Below are 20,288 nucleotides of genomic sequence, written 5' to 3'. Positions count from 1 at the left end.
GGGGCCGGGCGGAAGGAGGGTACGCGGGGGGCGGATCGAGCGCGGAACGAGGCGGAGGCGGCGGGAGCGACGCTACCGGTTGTTATTGTGAAATACAAAAGGGAACGCGCGGCCCCTACGCCCCCGCGCGCCCCCGCGCCCTCAGCCGTAGTGGTACACGAAGTCGTAGCTGCTCGGCTCCTTGGGGATGGGTGGCGGCGCCTCGGGTATCTGGATATTCTCCAAGTCCAGGAGCCTTAGCTTCATTTCCATGCTCAGCAACGTGTCCAGGTCACTTTTAGTCAGCTCGCTAGACATGTCCTTGCCCAAGAGAGCATTGAGCCCATCAATCCAGATACAGTACTATGGGGAAAAAAGGATAACTCACAACTCCAGGCATAAAGGATATGTTGAATCTTTCCATCCATACAACAATTAGAGATACTCCTAATACAGCTCCAAAACAGCAAACATGGGAGTTAACCATCTGGGGAGGAAGGGGGGGGGGCAGGGGGAGAAAAGCCATCCCAAAACAGTGCCCCCATTTATTTCCAATGGAAGGTGGAAGTCTAGAGGTAAGCTTGACCTCATGACTCCAGGAGAGGGCTGAGTTTTTATTGTAGCATAACAACAGAAAAAGCAAAGCTATTTTAGGCACCAGTATCTTACAGAATAGTGAAAAGGGAACAACTGACTGCATAGGAAGAAAGAAAGCAGCAGCCCAGACTATGGGAAATGAGTGTAGGAATTTCTTGTATTAAAAACAACCAAAAAAAAAAAAAACCAACTAAAAAAGATTCATGCTGAGCATCAGCAACATTTTCTAGGAGTGAAGCTAGTGGGAGACATCCTGCTCAAGGCTTTTATGAGAAGCAACTGATCCTTCTTCATCTCTGAAGTTAATTGCTTTATAGTCTACTGTTTACACGTTATGTTTCTTACCTCATATTTATTAGGTGCAATGAAGTTCAAGGTCTCATCAGGATCATACAATATGGAGAAGGCCAATTCTAACACTTCCTAAATGGAAAAGAATCTTTCACTCATGGACTAAACAAAACAAAACATCACAGCACTTTCTGCCTGCTAACCCAACCAGAGAAGTTGCCTTGCTGCAGCTCAGTGCACTTTCCTGAATCAGTATTCTGAGCAGCTTCAAAGAGCCTATAGCAATCACAAACAAGTACTAGGAGAAGACCCAGATATGAGATGGGGTTTGTAAACAAAATACCTGCAGTGTGGAAGACCATCTGCTCCTGTTGCTTGCTGTCACAGTCTTCAACTCTACAGCATAAGATGTTAATTACAGGCAAAAAGGGAGCACTTACCTTGTTCTGTTTCAATGCACTTTTCTCCTTCATGTGTGGACAATCCTTCCCCGTGACAATGGCTTTGATATCTGCAACTGGAACTAACAGTAAAAAGTAAAACTCACAAACAAGAAAACCTAACCAGGACTTTGTTTTGTCTTTGCAACTGAGCATTGTTCCTGGTTTTGCAGCTCATTACTGCAGTTTTCCAAAACACATTACCAGTAACACATCCCTACAGTTGGCTGTACAAGAAACAGAAAGCAATTTTGAGATTCAAAGGATCTCTGCGAGAACCATAAGTTTATCTTGTCTTTGTCAGGGCTTCATCCACAGCTCCTTTTCTCTCATCTCTAGGAGGGTACTTCATAACAGCCTCTAGATGGCAATACACAGAACACTGCACAGTGTGCTCAAAGCAGTAACCAGAACTTACTTTTTTCCTGTAGAGATTCAAAGGTCACTTCCCCCTGGGCATTATCTTCCAGATCTCCATAATGTAGCACCTTGTGATTCAGAGCCAGGCGACAATACCAGAATCTTTCTGGAATACACATCAAGTAGAGTAAGCTAAGCAAGTTCATTAACATAAGGTCTTATACCCCCTACATTGCAGTTACCCCACCTAATTCCTCTACCCCCTTCCCAGCTCCTCAGTACTGCTTCCTGTTCATGCGAGGATGGCTGTGTTCTTAGAAATGCACATCTGTTCCATACCAGACTACTGGCTGGTAGAGAAAGCCCGAGTAAGCAGCTTTTCTTTCTGGCAACACACCAGATTAATTCATTAGATCTTGTTTGCCTAGAGTTCTTCACATGAAAAGAATGCAGTAGATGCTGTCACCTTACCTTGTCTTCTGCGATTTCCAATTTTGCGAAAGCTACTTCCCTCACAAAGCCTGTTCAGGCGCTGTTGCTTTATCAGCTCCAAGATCTCAGGTTGGATTTTCTCCCTCAGCTCCCTGGCAAATATGGAAGAGTACTCAGAAAATGGAGGTAACAGCAAGCATAGAAGGCAACCTTTTCTGTTACGCACTTACACAATAGGCGGTGACTGGAAGTCATCTTGGCTCATTCTCTCAGACTGGCGTAGGCGGAGAATCTCAGAATAGCTCAGACTGCGCAGTTTGCTCTTGAACTGGTCCAAAGAGTTTGGTTTAGAGGGGAGAGCCCGTGTGATCTGTTCCCTCACAACCTGCATAACCTAAAGAGGTTGGGCAGGAAGAAAAGCAAGTCGCATTCTTGCTGCTTAATGGCAGCAGAGGACCAGGGGCACAGCTCAGTGGCAGCAAAGAACTCACATGGAACAACTGAACTCAAGTCATACCAAATAAAAATTGGACTATTCTCCCTTACAGCCCACATCAATGCCCTGTCATACCTTCTGTACCCTACTCTTTAATCAAGTGTATAGGCTGAGCAAACATGTGCTGTTCTGCAGAAGACTCTACAAAAATACTTCTCCTCCACTCTGACCTTATTAAAATCTTCTGCTGTCGCCCTCATTTCTTTCCAGGTCTTGTTCAACAGCTGGATGCAGATGGCAAACAGCTCCTCAAATGCACGGTCATGGGTGAAAAACATGGGATGATAGTCATTCCGGCCTTCATTGGCTTCAGGAAGAAACAGAAACCACAACCATGTGAGCATGTTGCACAAGAGCTACTAAAAGTAACTGAAGTCCACTACAGTGACAGAATCCTGATGGTGTACAACAGTACTAACTCAAAGGGATTAAGACAGTTCAATGCTTCAGCTCCCCATAGGCATTCTATATTGGGAATGACAACTATCCCCATGCTTCACCATGCAAGCCTCTGTCTCATGTGCCCTTTTCATACTCATCTCCCCAGATGACTACTTGCAGTTGTTTCTGACTTTTCTCCAGCAGGATTTCTTTTCCTGAGTGCACACGACAGAATGTCTTACTGTACCTTGATACTGGTATTATCACTGGGACACTGACATCGCACCTCCAAGCTTCTTTTGCCCTTACACAGCAAAAGCGAGACTGAGGTGCAAATGCTTGTGAATATTGGTCAGCCTGTAACTTACTTCCAGAAGCATAAGCTCAGCAACTTGGAAAGACAAGGTAATAAATGGTACTTACGGAGTTCCCCAACTTGCAAGATCTCACAAAGCATCCTGGTAAGCTCAATGGCACTGCGCCCAAAGGGACATTCATGCTTATCTTCTCGACTGCTATTCTCCAGCACAATCTAAAAGAGGATAAAACACACACTAAGAAGAGCTGCTGAGGTGTTGCTATCTGCAGAAAACAGCAGCTTCACCTACCCTGATGTAGGTGTCCTGATGAAATTTGGCCAGGTAGAGCATGTTGTCCAATGCCAGCATCCCTGGAGGAGTCTGAGTAAAGTCCATAGCTGGATTGATGTGATTCTGTGAAAAAAAGTGTATAGAAAGAACCCAAAAAATTAGCTTGAATAAATTGTATGAGAACCTTTTCTGAATTAATTTTACAATTGCCAGTCCATCAAACATTTCCTCACATATATCCAAGAGGTAATCTTGGATACCTGCTGACAACATTATCCGAACTTTCTAGAAGAGAGGCTGATTCCAGTTCTTCATAGAATAGGTGTGTATGGCAAGTAAATACTTCCAGAGAATGTGCTTCATGAGCCCTGGCATTTAACCAGTCAGCAACTTCATAATGATCTTCCCTGGGAGCCTGAGTGTAGCTGAATTTCTAAAACTCAGATACAGAAGTATGGTGAAGCAAACTTCTATATCTGTTCCTTATTTCCCCACAACTCTGACAGAGATCACTTAGACTGTATTCATATGCTTTACAGTTAGCACTCTCTCTAAATGCGTACAGTGAATCCCAGCATCTTGTAGTCCTTGGTGTACATGGCTTTGCGTTTTTCTGTTCCACTGCCAGGAATGGTGTTGCCATCAGTCTCTGCATCAAACGCAATTCTTCTCAACTCAAAAATGATGTCTCTCTGTGCCTGAAGGAGGAGAAGGCAGGGAAACAGTAACATAGTCAATCATTACAGCAGTATTTTCACATAATGCACAGTAGTCTTCCCCCCATCCAGAGCTCAGACAATGATTACAGAGAGATGCCAAAGGCCATTAACACTACATAACAAGAGGCAATCCATTTCAAAATGGCAAGTCTCAGTATACTGGTAATGCAAAATATTTGCATTTTCCTTTAACTGCCACAAGTTTAGTTAAAAGCATTTTTAGGCGTTCAGATAATGCTAAGGCATATGACACTCAGGACTACAATGCATCTAAGAACTGAGTAAGAGACACCTTAAAAATGCCCACCTTCCTTGTACACAGCAAGGGAATGGATAAAATTATGTGCCCCCCATAAAGGTGGAGTAATTAGTTTGACAACTGGCATCACGCTGGTCAAGCAACCAACACGAGGCTTCCAGTGACTGCCTACATCTCTCAAAGTCCCTTAGCATACAGCAGGATAGTCATTAAATACCCTAATCTCAAGGACTACAATGCGAGAGGTGGTTTGGAAACTATGCACCATCCACTTCAAACCCAATGGAGCCAAGGAGCTCAGGAATAAGGCCTCTTGTTTCTCCTATTCTATCAGATCGTACTCAGCTTTAACAGTGACCTGGTCATTGGGATCCATCTTGGTCATCATTCTCTCTTCCAGGAGATTAAAGGTGAGAACCTGCAGCACATACAGCTGATGTGCCATTTCTGTTTTAATTGGACGGTTTCCTCTGATCACATGCTGCAAAATAAAGGATAGGGTAGAAATTAAGAGAATACAAATAAAACCTGAACTATTAGCTGTAGTATATGCCATGATGCACATATATCTATGTATATGAAGACTCAGCTACTTTTTAACACCCATATTCCAATCAGAAGCATAATGATAATGCTCTATAACAGCAGAAAGAAGCATCCTGATAACTCCTTTTGAACGAGTGGCTCAAATTTCACGTTAGAAAGAATCACTTTTCTGGAAGTGCCCTGAGGGCAGCATAATTTACACTCTGAACAAGTGAAACCTCTCAATAGAGAGAATGTTAGGAAGTGCTTTGTCATTCCAGACATACTTACATTCAGGATTATAGACCTCAGGTGCTTCTGCGCAAATGCATTAGCCATTTCCTGTGGAATTTAGAGATGAAGTAACATGAGTGAAGCATAAACAAAAAGCCCACATTCTGCAGAAAGGAGGGAAAGAATGAATTGGCCTATGAACTGGAGATAACACTGGCACACAAGAAAGTGCTTTTACTACAGACTGTCAATTTAGCATGGCACCTCACCACAAAGCAAGCATCAAGTTGCGATGCAAGTGTCATCTTTACCATGGCACAACTCCTGGATGGCTCCCCTACAAAACACTGTCAATGGAGAAAAAGGCACTAGCATAGTCAAAGAACTATTGAAGTATCTAATGATACTTCAATATCAGGAGATATGGCAGCAGGGAGCATACTGCGTGTTGCCGAGAAGAATCTGTCATCTGTAAGAGGTTCCTTCAATTAGCATGTCAAAATTTTTGATATGTATGTATACACCCAGATAGAAAGGCCTGTGCCGCCTCCCTCTCAAAAACTCTCCCTCTGAAATTCACACTTCCTTTGTCTCAGTTCCTAAAGAGGTAGCTAGAAATCAGTTTAAGGACAATTTGCAGAAGCATTTCAGTTACAAAAATTAAGGGTAAAGAATTTTCATGCTTAAAGGGAAGCTTCCAGTCTCCCTGTTTAATACATGGCTTCCTTCCCCAGATTAGAGGGTGTCGTGGTTTAAACCACGACAGAGGGTTTCCCAACCACCAGGTCATGATGACAAACAGCAAACGTAAATATCTACTGCAAGCATCTACTGCAATTCTTCAGTTCTGGGACCAATTACACAAGCACCTGCAAAAACCTAACCTGAGCTTTCCTTGTAAATTGTGAAGATGCACTTCTTAAAACACCAGTGATCTCACCAGACCTACTTAGGGGGCAGCACAATTAGCGGCACAAGTGCTAATGACAAGATGGAATATTATCAGAAGTTTGCTGTTATAAGCAAAACTTTTGGGTAAGAAAAATATGCTTGGCAATATATCATCCGGAAGAAGTCCAAAAGAACTGTCAGAGAGGTCTTCACATTCCTATGCACTGCAGACTGAGAACTGGAAACAGATGTGCAGACAATGGCACTCAAGCAGCTGTACATTCTGAGCAATCCAAGACTGTTCCAACTGCTCATATCAGCCCTGTTCTTGACAGGCTTTATAAGGAGTCTGGTAAAATGTATTAACTTCATTCCAAGTTCCTGTTACCACTTTTACTCCAGACAGAAACCTCCTAAAACAAGAAAGCGATATGATGGCTGATAGCCAAGCCATAATAGCTGCAAGTTCAGCAGAACTCATATTACAACCAAAATGAGTAAGTGCTTGAGTGGAAGATATCTAAGAAGCATGTAGATGGAGTAGGAAGTGGTTTCACAGATAACACAACTGCCCTCTGACTCATCATTTTTTACTGTGATTCAAGAGATGTAGTACTGAGAATAGAGCAAGGCCTGCTCTTAAGATTTGTTCATGCATGCAACACAAGTAAGCCTTACTCTGAAGGAATTAGTTTGTACATGGGATGAAGTAACAGGCGGTTGAAGCAGATAAAGAGTGGTAAGGACAAAGACAATTCTAAGCAGCATAGTAAGAAGCATGAGCACACACAAAGCCCAGCCACTGCTAAGGGTTCTGTGTTCTGCTGAGAGTCCAGTAATGCCCACTTTGCTGTTTGATGGCATCACAGAATCATTTATGTTGGAAGAGATGTTTTGAGGTCATCTAATCCAAGTCCCCTGGTTCAAGCAATATCAGACAGAGCAGGTTGCACAGCACATGCCCAGTCAGGTTGTGGTATCTCCTGATAGACACTCCAGTCTTTCTGGGTATCCTAGCCCAGTGTTTGACCACCCTAATTTTTTTGTTTGTGTGTGTTCATGTGGAAACTCCTGTTTTAAGCTGCACCTCTTGTCCTGTCAGCAGTCACTACTGAGAAAAGTTAGGCTCCCTCTCCTTTATTCCCTTCCATCACATGTTTATAAATACTGATAAGACCACCCTGAGCCTTCTCTCTTCCTCTGGAGACAGCACAGGGCAAAAAACATTCTTACAGTACAAGTTTCATAAGGACAAAGTCACAGGCAGAAGTTTTGTGACTGCTCTTTAGAGACAAACAGCTCTACTTTTAGAAGGATGCAGTTGGGTATGAAACTGTCATTAACGCAAGCAAGATCTGTGGTATAAACTCAGGCTGTAGTAAGTTTAAGGAGACCCAGACTACTAAAGAACTGGTTCTAGTTTTACAATTGGTTCACCTGATCAGTCTTGTTGTATCCATTTCCTTTTATGATCATCTTTATTATCTTGTGTGCACAATACGTCATTCCAGATTTCACTTGCTACTGTTTGTCTTCCCTTAACAATATGAGTGCATCCCCAGGAGTCCTTCTGCCTTTCTCCCTAGGCTCATCCACTATCTGAAGCCTGTATGCATCATGTCTGAGATACAAGGAGGTGTAACTGGAGAAAAGCTAACATGCCTGCAGTTTCACATGACCAGCCCCCAGGCTTGAGTTACTTACAGTGATGGGCAGGTCTAGTGGGTTAAGCAGCTTGTCCTGCTGGCAGAAAGCAAAAAAAAAAAAAAAAAAAAAAAAAGGGCACAAAGAAAAGCAGACAGGATTTAGCTGGGAGTCCAGAAATAAGGCACAAACAGGGCACTAGAGAAGAAAGGCTTAACACAGCAAAGCTACACAATACAGACATATGCATGTCCCGCACATAGCCAAGATCTCAGGGTTTCCTCAGAGCAAGACAGGTGTTCCATTTCTCAAATTTGTCAGCAGGAATATCCCCTGCGGCTTCAGACAGGTCCCGTGCCTGGGGGTGGGGGAGGAGATTGGGTATTTGTTTATGAAGTACACACAGCCCCAGGGACTCACTCCCCACCTCTCCTATACACAATTAACTTCGATGCTGTAGAGAGGACGGCTTTCTGTCTCTCGAGGCCTTTCAGATTCCTTTCTGAGGACCTCCTAAACAAAACGTGCTGCTCCAGAACACATTATTAATGGGATGGTACTTTTTCTCCTATGCTGCCAAACTAAACCAGCTACGTAAGTTCTTGGCAAGGTCTGAAGTCTGCCTTGCCCAGAGAATACAATTTCTGAGGCATAAAAAGTGGGCAAGTAAGCATTATTCAGGTTTAAGTCAAAACATAAGAACAAACCTGTCTCTTGTCCTCAGGAGCCTTCAGGAAGAGGGCATTGATCAGGGCAATGGCATACGTCTGAATCTCTTGGTTTGAGCTGCAGAAACAAAAATGGGAAGATCATAAGATAACAGACAGTATAAAACATTACAAGCAAAGTTTGCTGCTTTGCCTGCATCGTAAGAACATTTACTCCAGCTACCTTGCATTTCAACAGACAAGGAAGATTCAGGTAACCTATTTTCATGCCATTCAACTCTTCATAAAGCCTGCAAAAGCTGACAGAAATTGCTGACATGATAGCTCCATTATTCAGAAAACAGGGCAGAGCTCAGACTTCAGCACCATCAGTTTTTTCCAATGCTGAAATTACCTCTGCAAAGCCTAGGTACACTGCAGCCTGTTATATACATACAGCTAGAAATATACACAGAGTAAGTAATTTTTCTCTCCTATATCAGTGGAAGCCACCAAATGCAAAGTAAACTAAGGAGAAGTATGCCTCTCTTCATGGAATTGCCTTCCAACCTCAACAGTTTGGCCTAACTCACACATCTTTTTCTTATTTTCACTGAAGAGCTTCTTCAGGCCAAGGGTGCTTAGTCCTTTCCTCGATCACACCCAGCATGTGTTTTCACTTGTGATATTTTCAACAAACCTTCAAAATGTCAATCATACTGTTTTCTACCCTCATATTGATGCTGTATTAAATCCAGTTGTTTTCAGCTATACTATTACTCACAAAGGGTAATAGTATAGCTGGATGCCAGGTGCCCACCAAGCCACTCTAGCACTCCTCTCAGCAGAACAAGGCAGGGGAGAAAATAAGATGGTAAATCCCTCATGGGTTAAGATCAAGGCAGTTTAATAAAGCACAAGCAAAGGCCACGTGCAGAGCAAACGAAAACAGAAGACTTATTCTCTACTTCCCATTAACAGGCAATGTCCAGCCATTTCCCAGGAAGCAGGGCTTCAGTATGCATAATTGTTGCTCCAGAAGACAAACATAACAATGAATGCCTCCTCCCTACCCCCTTCTCTTAGCTTTTATTGCTGAACAGACATCATGTGGTTTGGGGTACCCCCTTGGTCAGTTTGGGTCAGCTGTCCTGGCTCTGTCCCCTCCCGAGATCTCGCCCAACCTCAGCCTACTGTTGAGGAGGGAATGCTGGTGGGAGAGTCTTGATGCTGTGGGAGCACTGCTTGGCAGCAGCCAGAACACTGGTGTGTTACGAGCACCTTTATAATTATCAGTACAATGCACAGCACTAGGAGGGCTGCTATGGGGTAAATTCACTCAATCTCAGCCAGACCCAATACACTCTTGGGAGACTTCTGCAGAAGTTCAAGCCCTTCTGATTAACACAAGTCCAGTGCATAATCTGAGTGAATTTGTGTGTATGTATAACTTTTAAGAAAATATTTATATTTATAAAATTAAACTTTTATAAAACATCTAAAGCTAAAACAACTTTTAGCCTAAATACTATTATTTTCACTTTAGCATTTATCCCTGGCATAAATGTGGATAACAACCATATTCTCTCTTCCACTGCTTCCTTCCAAATCTTCTTCAGTTTGCTCAAGCTGCCAATCTTCAAACATATAAATGTTCATGCATCATCTTAGGTTTTACTTGGGCTTCTAAGCATTGTAGGTCTCTGAAGTCTGTCACTTAACCTCTTCTACCCTCCTTTTCAGGGTTTGCTGCTATTTTCACCACACTGCTTGCTTTCTGACACAGCAAAATAATACTTCAATTAATTTTTCCTCTTCTAACTCATCTCTTTCAGATTTTTCCATGGACTTGTTTTCCCAGAACCTATGCTCTAATAAAGATTGTACACTCCTGACAGTCTTGCCAAATACACACTAGCAACTTCTGACTCACTCTCCAGCCTTACTTTCTACAATATTCCCTGCATAGATACTTTCTTCAGCAACAGTGTGTTCTAGAAGCACTTACGCATGTCTTCAACAAAGGTATTTTGCTTGAACAATTGCACAAGTTGTGTCCTGTGTTATGACCTAACCTGCGAAAACTTACTCTGTATAAGAATCTTACTTTACTTTTTTCAATACATTAGAAATCCTGAAGTTCAAGATGTCTTATCAGTAATACTTAAAAAATAGCATCTTCAAGTGTTATAAACAAAATGATGTATTTTCAAATTAACAGATATTCACAAAATTGATTTAAATCACACCACTATTGGGTGGACACTCACACTTGCAGATGAGAAATGAGCTGCCCCACAGTGATCTCTTCTGCTATCTTCTGATACAGAGTCTGACTGTTTAGCACCATACTTTCGAGAATGGCTAGGGATCGCTGGAGAATGGAGACATCTACCATAGGCTGGCTCACATACCCTGCAATCTAAAACCAGACAAAGCAGCAGATCAACAGGTGCCCGTCCAGGAAACCTTGTGATGTGAACGACCTGTCAAGGAAGACACAGCTCAGAAAGCTGGGTGCACCGTGCTCTCAATGAGTACTCAGCTTCTCAGTCATTTTGCAGTTCCTGGAAGCTACATTAAAGCATGAAAAGAAATAGCATCATTTACCCCCTTTAACTCACCTGTTTGATGAAGGTGATTGAGACCATGTCCCAGGAGACAATACCATGGTCCATGAGCTCCAAGAAGGCAGTCAGGGTGAAAGCCAACATCTCACTGTAACTGAGAAAATGAAGAATGGGGTTACAAGAGATCTGGTAGCAAGGTTTCAGAAAGCCTGTCCAAGCTGAATAAGCTGGACAAGAGAAAAATTTTACCAACTTCTCCTAATAAAACAGGCCACAGTTTGGCACTGGGGAAGAAATAAAGTAGTCATATTTATGAAGATAATGTTTTTTGTAGTATCATACTTAATGTTTTGAGTATGTTTATATCATAAAACATGCAAAAATCTTTAGAAATTAAGTCATTCTGTAACCATTGGGACCTGGCTTGAAACAAAATGAAAGCACAGCATGAACTGCGGAAAATTTAATACATAACCACAGGACAGAAAGGTAAAAAGACTGAGGGAAAGATTGATAAACATGCTGAAAACATGTTAGTTGCTAATATATGAGGAAACAGAAGACCTATAAATGTTACAACAATAAATTATCATGACTTTAAAAGTGCTTTCAATGAAACAGAACAACTACAGTGGAAAAGCCAAGTGCATCAAAGTTCGCCATGAATATACTTGGGGAAACTTCCAGATCAGTGTTTGAGGGTTCTTTTTTTTCAGGGTTTTTGTTTGTTTGTTTATTGTCATGGTAATACAGCTACTTATTTGAGTTTCTGTTCCAGAATCCTGGAATACAGGAAACTTACTGGGACAGAAGCTTGGTCCCGCTCTCCACAAGTCGTGTCAGTACTGTAATCCCTTCCATGTTGATGAACTCTGTGGCAAAGGTCACATCAGCTGAAAGTTTAGCCAGTTCCTTCATGGCATCCAGTCGGGCTTCCATACTGTGTGATTGGATCCTGTCCATCAGCTGGCGAGCTGCCCTAGACTGGGAGGAAAGAGGAATCATGCCAAGTAACAGACTAGTCACCTGCAGACTGAGCTCTGCCAGCAACAGCTTTCCATCAGGAATCCATGAATGGGCAGAGGGAGCACAGCGAGGGAAGAGAAATACCAGCAATGACAGGATAAGTAACAGCAGTCAGCAAGTCTAAGATAGACTAAAAAAAGTTGCACTCAGCAACAGTTACAGCCAAGCAGAAGGTGAGTAAAATGCTTTTTACATGTTAGAGTAAATGCTTGCTTTTGTTCTCAGTGAGGTGAATGGAGGTGGATATAGAAACATGGAGTGAGACCATTAAAGAAATACAGTGTTAAAAAAAAATCTCAGACGTTCAAAGAGAAGCACAAGTGCATTTGGTGTATGCACACAATATTCTGTAAAATTTTGTCAATGATATCCTCTCAACCACCTCTTGCACAAATAACTTCTCCCTTTTCTATTCACTCTCAGCTATATGCCATGACACTTGCACAAAAAAGGTTTAAGAATTTCAGTGAAAAGGAAGCTTCAGCAATCCTGCAAAAGACAGCTGTTGAGGTCACAATAGCAGGAATTCACAAGGAACAACCCACTCTGCATCAAATTTGCCTCTTAACTTCAGCATTAAATCATCAGTACTATTTACTACTTTCTGACTAATAATACTGACTGCATCCATACAGAGAACGTATTTGTCAGGTGCTTTGTAATACACTAGTCTAGGAAATGCAATAAAAGGGTAGAATTTATTACAGAAAGTCCTGTCAAAGGGCAAAGTATCCAAACAAAAGATACACACCACAACCAGGAAGGAAAATAAGAGTGTGCACCTCACTGTAGGGAGAAAGAAAAGCGGAGGTAAGAAACAGCCTGTCATATGAGGATAGCTACTGAGAAAAAGGGATGCGAGGAAGCATTTACCGGGGAGACTGCCAGCTGTAGGATAGTTCCATTCTTGATGTCACAGCGAGTCTGAAAGGAAACATAAAACTTCAAACCACTGGAAAGTGCAGGGAAAGGAATGCAACTGGATCTACAGTGCACATAAGGGCTCCTGTACCACACAACCCTACCGAGGGCATTGAGTCACTGGGTCCTTGCATCTATGGGCATGCAGAGGGAGAAGCGCAAGGCTCCTCAGTTGAATGACACCATTCAAGTCAGAGGTTTTTTTTGATAGAAGAGATGCTGCCCCTCAAGGATTAGTGACAATATTGTTCCATGACACTGGTCCAAGGCATTCTGCACTCTTGCCCAGGACATCAGCAAATTGCTACCTCTCACACTGACCTGCTCTGTGATGTACAGCTGAGGACCATCAGCATACCGCAGGGTGTAGTATTCAGGGTTTGGCAATGACCACCTGGCAGAGGGAGAAGAAGATTACGTAAACTTCTTCCTCCTCTTTCTTCTTATTCTCAATTAGGAAGAGGAGCTTAACCCCAGAAGGGCTGAAAAGAACCTTTGAGTAAAGCTTTAGCATGGGAAATTAGGTCTCCCAAAGAGGAGAAAGCAACTTTCTCTTGAGAGGAAAATGGGACTTCAGCCCGCTCTAAGTTAAGGTCTGTAAAATTGCTGATGAGGCCTGCTCTTCACAAACAGCAAGATGGGCCAATCTTCAGAGGCACTGACCTGAGCAGCATACATATGCACACACTCAGAATTGAAATAAAGATGCAAAGCCTTCGTTTTCCAGGAGATCCTTCCTGATTTAAACCCTGGCCCATTCCATAGCCAAACCCAATAGCGTGCAGCATGGATCGTGCCAGCGGCACATAGACAAGCCACAGATACTTTCTGCATTACACCAGCAAGATCTGTCAGGGTGACAGACTTTCTCCAAAAGGGTTCCCAGAGAACTACTCACCCATCACAAACCTCCTTGATGATGGATGCAAGAGGCCTTTTCTAGAACAGAAAGAGAGAGTCCTCAGTAGCCTAGTTCTCAAGTAGAAAGAAATACTGCCCATTTCTACACTTCCCACATTCCGGTATCACAGTTCAGGCATTTTCTCCTCCATCTGGTTACCAGGTCTCACCTGATCTATTTCCAGCAGCTGGGCATTGGCACCTGGCCACTCAACAGCTACTTTCACAATGTCCGAAGGTGGTGGCATTGCTCCAGATGCCTTTACAACAGCATACAACCCACACCTGCTAAGAGAAAGGATAGTGAGCAGCTCTGAAAACTCTCAATTGTTACATTGCATTGTACCAGAGATCAAGGCCTCACACTAAAAAAGCACATAGTGAAATTGAATACCCAACCTTATAACCTAAGGAATACTTCTGAGAGCTTGCTGGGGTACTCACACAGAAAGGAGAGTGGCTCTGATCAGCAAAGCCCTATCTGCTACCCCCTCTCTGTACTGCCAGGTCAGTTTACAGGACTAGTAAAACAAGAGCTCCTCTGACTCAGCTACTGTCTGTACGCGAGGGAGGGAACATGCAGGCCAGGCAGCCTCCCTCCCATGGGCTGGTGTTTACTGATGCCCCATATTTCTGAGATACCTTAATCCACTCAGGATACCCAAAGAGGCTCCTAGGCAGAGTTGCAGCACTTAGCTTTATCCCAAGTCCCTTCCTATAACATCATAAATCCAAAACATGAATATCCATCGCAGAAGAAAAGTTAACTCAGCATTTGCTCTGAAGGTCTACCTTCCACTCCTTTATCTGCCTTAGAACATAAGCTTGTGTTCAGGGTTTGGTCCCAGACAGCTGTCAGACATGGTGGTTTGTGCTTCATCTGGTAGTAAGCGGCTGCAAAGAAACGTACTTGTTCAGTTCTTTTTTAATCCTCTCCTGGCTGGAGTGAGTAGCCCTGCTCTCTCCCACAGCACCAAAGAGAAAGTCACATGGGAGAGAGACCACCCTCCCTGAGGACTTCCCACAGATCAGGAAAGACCAAGCAGCTGCAGAGATACCTGGCCCAGGAAACTGAACTACGTGACTGTCCTTGAAAATGAAACTTCTATAAAATTAGTTGAGTCTACCACAAAAGCTGGGTATGCCTGGTCAGGATAGAATGTTGACCAAGAAATACACTGACAATCTCAATTAATGTAGCTCATATGCCACTTCGTTCCCTCATAGAGACTGGTATCGCTGCATGGAAAGACATGAAACTCAGGTGCACTGATGTTTCCCTGCACTTGTACATACACAGACCTCTTTATAAACCCCCTGATAAAGTCACAGACCCCTGTGACTGTCTTCTCACTCCAGTTTAGGCAGCTTCCTCACCTAGACTAACAGTACTATGATCTCCTGGTGCAGGCTTCTGAGATACCGCCCCTGCCTGCTGAAATTGAGGATGCAGGATGCAAGTTTAGCATTTCTTTCATAGCAGCTCCTGGAAATGCTCAATGTTATCACTGCAGCTACCAAGTCTCCACCAGATCAGACATACTTACTTCACAATGAAGGTACTTGATGCAGAGGAAAATCAGCCATTCCTCTGTTAAACCAAGCACTGTTTATCATGAGAAGCCCTTCTGAAGCTGCCTTGATCAATTTATTCTCAGCATGTGTATGGTCTTTGCAGTTCCTGCAGGAATCCAGGAAGCCTGAACTCCAAAGCCATCTGGGGCTTCAGCCAATTCAGAAGTGAGACTGGTATTGCATATGCACAGCAACACCATCCTCCTCCATGCTTTACAACAGCCAGACTTTGTCCACTCTACCATTCCACCCTCAGATAATATCTGGCATGCCAGATTAGGAATTCCATGATATTTTGAAAATGCACAGCTTACCTCAAGAGCTGGCTACAGTCAGTATTCCTCTGGCCTTCTCTCCTTTTTAGCATCAATCCCAAGAGCAGCTTGTTTTCTTAAAACCCATAAAATGACTGTAAGACTAAGCACATCACACGGAAAAGTCCCAGTCAAGTTAGGTTTGCAATGAAGATCTGGCCTCAGAATAGCAACAGACTCAGTGCCTTAATCAGGTTCAGCAGGTCTTAGGGGTGATAATACAAAAGCATTTGTATGACTCCTATCACACAAAATTGCAAGTTAGAGTCAGGGAGTTTTACATGCAACACCTGATATTTTACTTCCTAATCCCGCAGGAAAGAAAACCAAGCCTTATCCTGCCTCAAGATTCACTCTGGATAAAAATTTTACCACTCTCATCTTGACAATGAACAGGAAAGCCTGCCCTTCAGAAAGGGTCCATCAGGTAAAAACTCCTGTTTGGACAAGCAAAGATTACACAAAGGAAGACTGCTCGTATGAGAGGTCAATTAAATCAGTGTTTCAAAGAAGCCTTCAAAGCCAACAGAGCTAAATCACAGACAGCACAGTGTATGCTGTCCTATGGAAACATGGTCCCCAAATCCCATGAGCATGGGCTAACATGCCCTTTCTTCACAAAATTTGATTGCCAATGTTCTATTCTCTTACTGCAATACAGAAACATATAACTTACTCTTTGTTAGGAGAGACCTCATAACTTGCAGCAAAGTATGTCCTCAAGAGGCCTCTAACCCTGAAGGCACATACAGCTGCTGGTGCTATTTTCATACCCTTTACAACCAGTAAATTGGGCTCTAGTCCTTTCTTCTACACCTATCCTGAACCAAACTATCTTCTTGTCCAAAGTAATCTAGGAATTCAGGCAATAAAGCGTAAGGAACCCAGGAGCAGAATAGCACTGTAGCTCACTGCCTAAGCCGCACAAGGCACTAAGGCTTCTGCATACAGACAGGAACCAAGAAAGCTGAATCAATGTACTCTGTAGCACTGCCCTAGTAATTTGGAACACACCCAATCCTTCTGTCTCACAAAGAGGTAGAAGAACCTAATAAAACTATGAATTGGTTTTCCACACTTCTTTAATCACACATGCAAAAGAAAGAAATAAAAAATTATTTAGACTTTCAAATGTCTTGCAGCAATAGCTCAAAAGAGGCATAATTTATCTCTAAATCTTTAAGTCACTACGGTAATTGCTAGTATACAAGCAGTAGGATGGCTCTGTACAAACTCCCCAAAGTAGCCACTTTGCACAACCCCAGAACTGCAGGTTTACATTCTACATGTAGTCTAGAAACAGACAAACAGTTCCCAAGTGGTATTTGATTTCCACTCACTGTTCTGCATTTAGCACTTCACACTAAACCATGCCACCCAAGACTCTGTCCAACCTGGCCTTGAACACCCCCAGGGATGGAGCATTCACAGCTTCCGTGGGCAACCCATTCCAGTGCCTCACCACCCTTACAGTAAAGAATTTCTTCCTTATATCCAATCTAAACTTCCCCTGTTTCAGTTTTATCCCGTTACCCCTTGTCCTATCACTACAGTCCCTAATGAAGAGTCCTGCCTCAGCATCCTTATAGGCCCCTTCAGATACTGGAAGGCTGCTATGAGGTCTCCACACAGCCTTGTCTCCTCCAGGCTGAACAGCCCCAACTTCCTCAGCCCATCTTTATACTGGAGGTGCGCCAGCAAATGCACTGTGAAGAGACAAGGCTCAAAGATTGCTTGAGTACAAACAACTGAATCTGGAATTCTTCATTAAAATATCCATAATTAGCATCTAATTACCACTTTTCCCTTCAGCCTCCAGCAGTATGGTCACAGCCTTTTTATTTGTACTGCAACATGCAACGTAAGTTTTCTGTGAGGACTACAAGGAAAAGTACTTCACATGCCAAAATAAAGATGTCCAGATTACTATAGATGTAAGCTTTTACAAATACCTAACTTGTCATCTTCCTTGTAAAGAACATGCATCACTCCACAAGAGAAGTGCACATTAAAACATTGATACTATGGAAAATTCTTCAGAAATCATAGAACCATTTAGGTTGGAAAAGACTCTTAAGATCGAGTCCAACTTTAAAAACTAACACTGCCAAGTCCACCACTAAACCACGTCCCTAAACACCATATAAACAGAAATAAAGTCCCTTGTTTCATCAAAAAAGTACTGCAGAGGGTAGCCCACAGCTCCTAGAGGCAATGCACTCTACGTGCAGCTTCCCCATATACTTGCCACTGAAAACCAACTACACTGTGATTCATTACCTTCAGATCTCAAAAAACGCTTTCAGCTGCATGCAAACTCAAAAAGTAACTCATCATGATAAGTTAGACTATTTCTGCCCAAAATTTCTTCCATAAGTAAGCACCTACTCATCAGACACTCTGAATCAAAAAACCCTTTGAAGCAGCTTTCCAGAAGAGGACAAATACAGAGAGTACTTCAAGTTAGCATGTTAACACAAGGTTGTCTGTCAAAAGTGGTTTTTGAAAAGATTTTTGCATGGCTGCAGACAAGAGAGGTGACAGAGATTGAATTTTACAATGATATTTTGCAGTGCACCTGTGGTGTATCTGATAAAATAACTGTTGGAAAGTTCTTGGGGAGAAGCATAGGCTGCCAGTTTGCATCATCGGGATTATCGTTTGCTTACGGGTCGCTCCGCACATTCTTCTCAACAACAGCACATAAGTAATTTTCACAGGGAAAGAGCAGGCAAGCTGAAATACATTAAAGATCAATTTACTCTGCTTCTACAGAGTAAGTTCCTTCAAACAAAGCAGTGGTGTGGGGGTAAGCTGCAAGACAAGGAGAAATCAGCAGAGCCACTAATAACACACCATTCAAGAGACTTCTGAGAAGCTGCAAGCTAAGGCAACTAGAGTACTTAAAACAAAATTTCCTTAGTCACAGACTCAATCTTCTTTTCATTACAGATAGAGAACAAAGTGTGCTGCACACAGAATGAAAATGAGGATGAAAGAACATTCCATGAAAAAGAATAGCTACCTGGTAGAATCCCACAGTTAACAAGCAAATAGCTGCAGCTTCTGAAACCTGTAGATGTGACAAAACATCCTGATCAGCTCTCCACAAGCCAAACAGCTGGAACAGATGTAGTAGAGACACTAACTGGATAAGTGTGCAAAGACAGTTTCCTTGACTGAGAAGCATCAGAGGGCAGCAGACCGCAGAGTGCAACCTGAGGATTACATACAGCTTTCTATGTTACCTCATAAAGCAAACAAAGAGAAACATACTTTACTAGACAAACAAAAGAACCAGGCAAATTTTCCATCTCTGGAATCCTATGTATGTTCCTCCAAAGGCCTTCCGCTGCTGCATTTTGGCTATAAAACACTAAGCCTATAATACTGGATTGTCACCTTGCACATTCCACCACAGCTAGGCAGAGACAGAAAGTGAGCAACAGGCAAATAGAGAGAACCGCTCTTTCACTGTTAGTCAGTGAGGCGAGCTGAAAGCATCCTTAGACCAAAGCTCAATTTAAAACGCTAAACGATTGCTTTCCTGAGGAAGCGCTGCCTGCTCACCTCCCGAGCAGCCGCGAACCGCACCCTGAACGGCCCGACCGCGGCCCCTCCCCAGTCTCCGCAGTGGGCCCCGCACACCCAGTGCACCGCGGCTCCAGCAGCCGCAGAACGGCGGCAACTGCGGAGGCTAAGACGGGCGCAACACGGGGCAGGCGACCTCGCGGAAGATGGCCCTACGCCAGGCCCTCCCGGCACGACGGGCCACCACAGGAAGGACCGCGGGCGCGGAGACGCAATGGGCCCGGGAAAGCAGCACCGGCGCCTGGACCCACTAGACAGCGGATAGCGGTGTGCTGCCCAGCCCCCGGCGGGCTCCGGGCTCCCCGTCCCCTCCTACCGCTCTGCGCTCACCCGGCCCCACCACGGCCGCTCCGCGCCCGGCCGGCCGCCCGACAGCTTCGGCGGCGCCCCCCCAGACGCCGCTGGCCACTGGTGCCGCAGGCTGCCACTCAGCCGCCTCGCCACCGATTGGCCGCAACACGCGCGTCACGCGCCAGCTGCCATGGAAACCACGGGCGGAAGGCCCCGCCCCAGCGCGACGCAGGAGGAAGCTGCCGCGGGTTGCCCCGCGACCAGACGTCCTGCCCCCTCCGGCAGCCCGAATGAATCGCGGTAACCGAGCCTCCCGGGCACCCGCGCCCCGCCGCTCCTTCGGGGCCGCCGCGGGAGAGCTCACGTCAGTTCCCCGTCCCAACGGTGCCCCGCCTCGGGAACTGGCTGCGACTGCCCAGGACCGGGTATCCACCGGCATCCACCGGCTCATGCAGCGCAGCGTTCCTGCCGCTCCGCCGACCACCGCGCCCGGAGCTGGCAGGGAGCACCGGAGTGGTGGCGCGGCCGCGCGCAGGGCCGCAGCTCCGCCTCCGCCCGCCCCGCCGGCAGGCGGCCCCTCCGACCAGCTCCGCCCCCGGAAGTACGTCAAACACG

The 20,288-nt window shown here is 44.3% G+C and overlaps 1 protein-coding gene across 11 annotated transcripts; it reads right to left on the bottom strand.

The window, feature by feature from the left end:
* Positions 1-60: 60 nt before the first annotated feature.
* On the bottom strand, positions 61-20,263 carry ELMO2 (engulfment and cell motility 2). Of its 11 annotated transcripts, none has more exons than XM_065691895.1 (25): positions 20,038-20,263; positions 18,817-18,864; positions 15,792-15,894; positions 14,695-14,796; positions 14,073-14,190; positions 13,901-13,941; positions 13,324-13,396; positions 12,955-13,005; positions 11,858-12,039; positions 11,110-11,209; positions 10,756-10,907; positions 8,546-8,624; positions 7,899-7,934; positions 5,361-5,411; positions 4,903-5,025; positions 4,130-4,264; positions 3,585-3,689; positions 3,400-3,508; positions 2,766-2,902; positions 2,330-2,493; positions 2,139-2,251; positions 1,726-1,833; positions 1,308-1,390; positions 922-999; positions 61-342 (listed from the first exon to the last, which is right to left on the bottom strand). In XM_065691895.1, exons 5-25 carry the CDS (start codon positions 14,148-14,150, stop codon positions 142-144), a joined length of 2,199 nt encoding a protein of 732 aa, XP_065547967.1. In that variant the 5' UTR covers positions 14,151-14,190; positions 14,695-14,796; positions 15,792-15,894; positions 18,817-18,864; positions 20,038-20,263; the 3' UTR covers positions 61-141. The 11 variants fall into 11 exon arrangements, with proteins under 11 accessions (XP_065547967.1, XP_065547961.1, XP_065547964.1 ...); XM_065691889.1 differs by having other exon boundaries at positions 14,073-14,187; XM_065691892.1 differs by lacking the exon at positions 20,038-20,263 and adding an exon at positions 19,713-19,818 and having other exon boundaries at positions 14,073-14,187.
* Positions 20,264-20,288: the final 25 nt, after the last annotated feature.

The sequence above is a fragment of the Lathamus discolor genome, chromosome 11 (assembly GCF_037157495.1).
Source record: "Lathamus discolor isolate bLatDis1 chromosome 11, bLatDis1.hap1, whole genome shotgun sequence".
NCBI lineage: Eukaryota > Metazoa > Chordata > Aves > Psittaciformes > Psittacidae > Lathamus > Lathamus discolor.
Note: the sequence above shows the minus strand (reverse complement) of the source record. Positions and strands in the feature narration are given on the sequence as shown.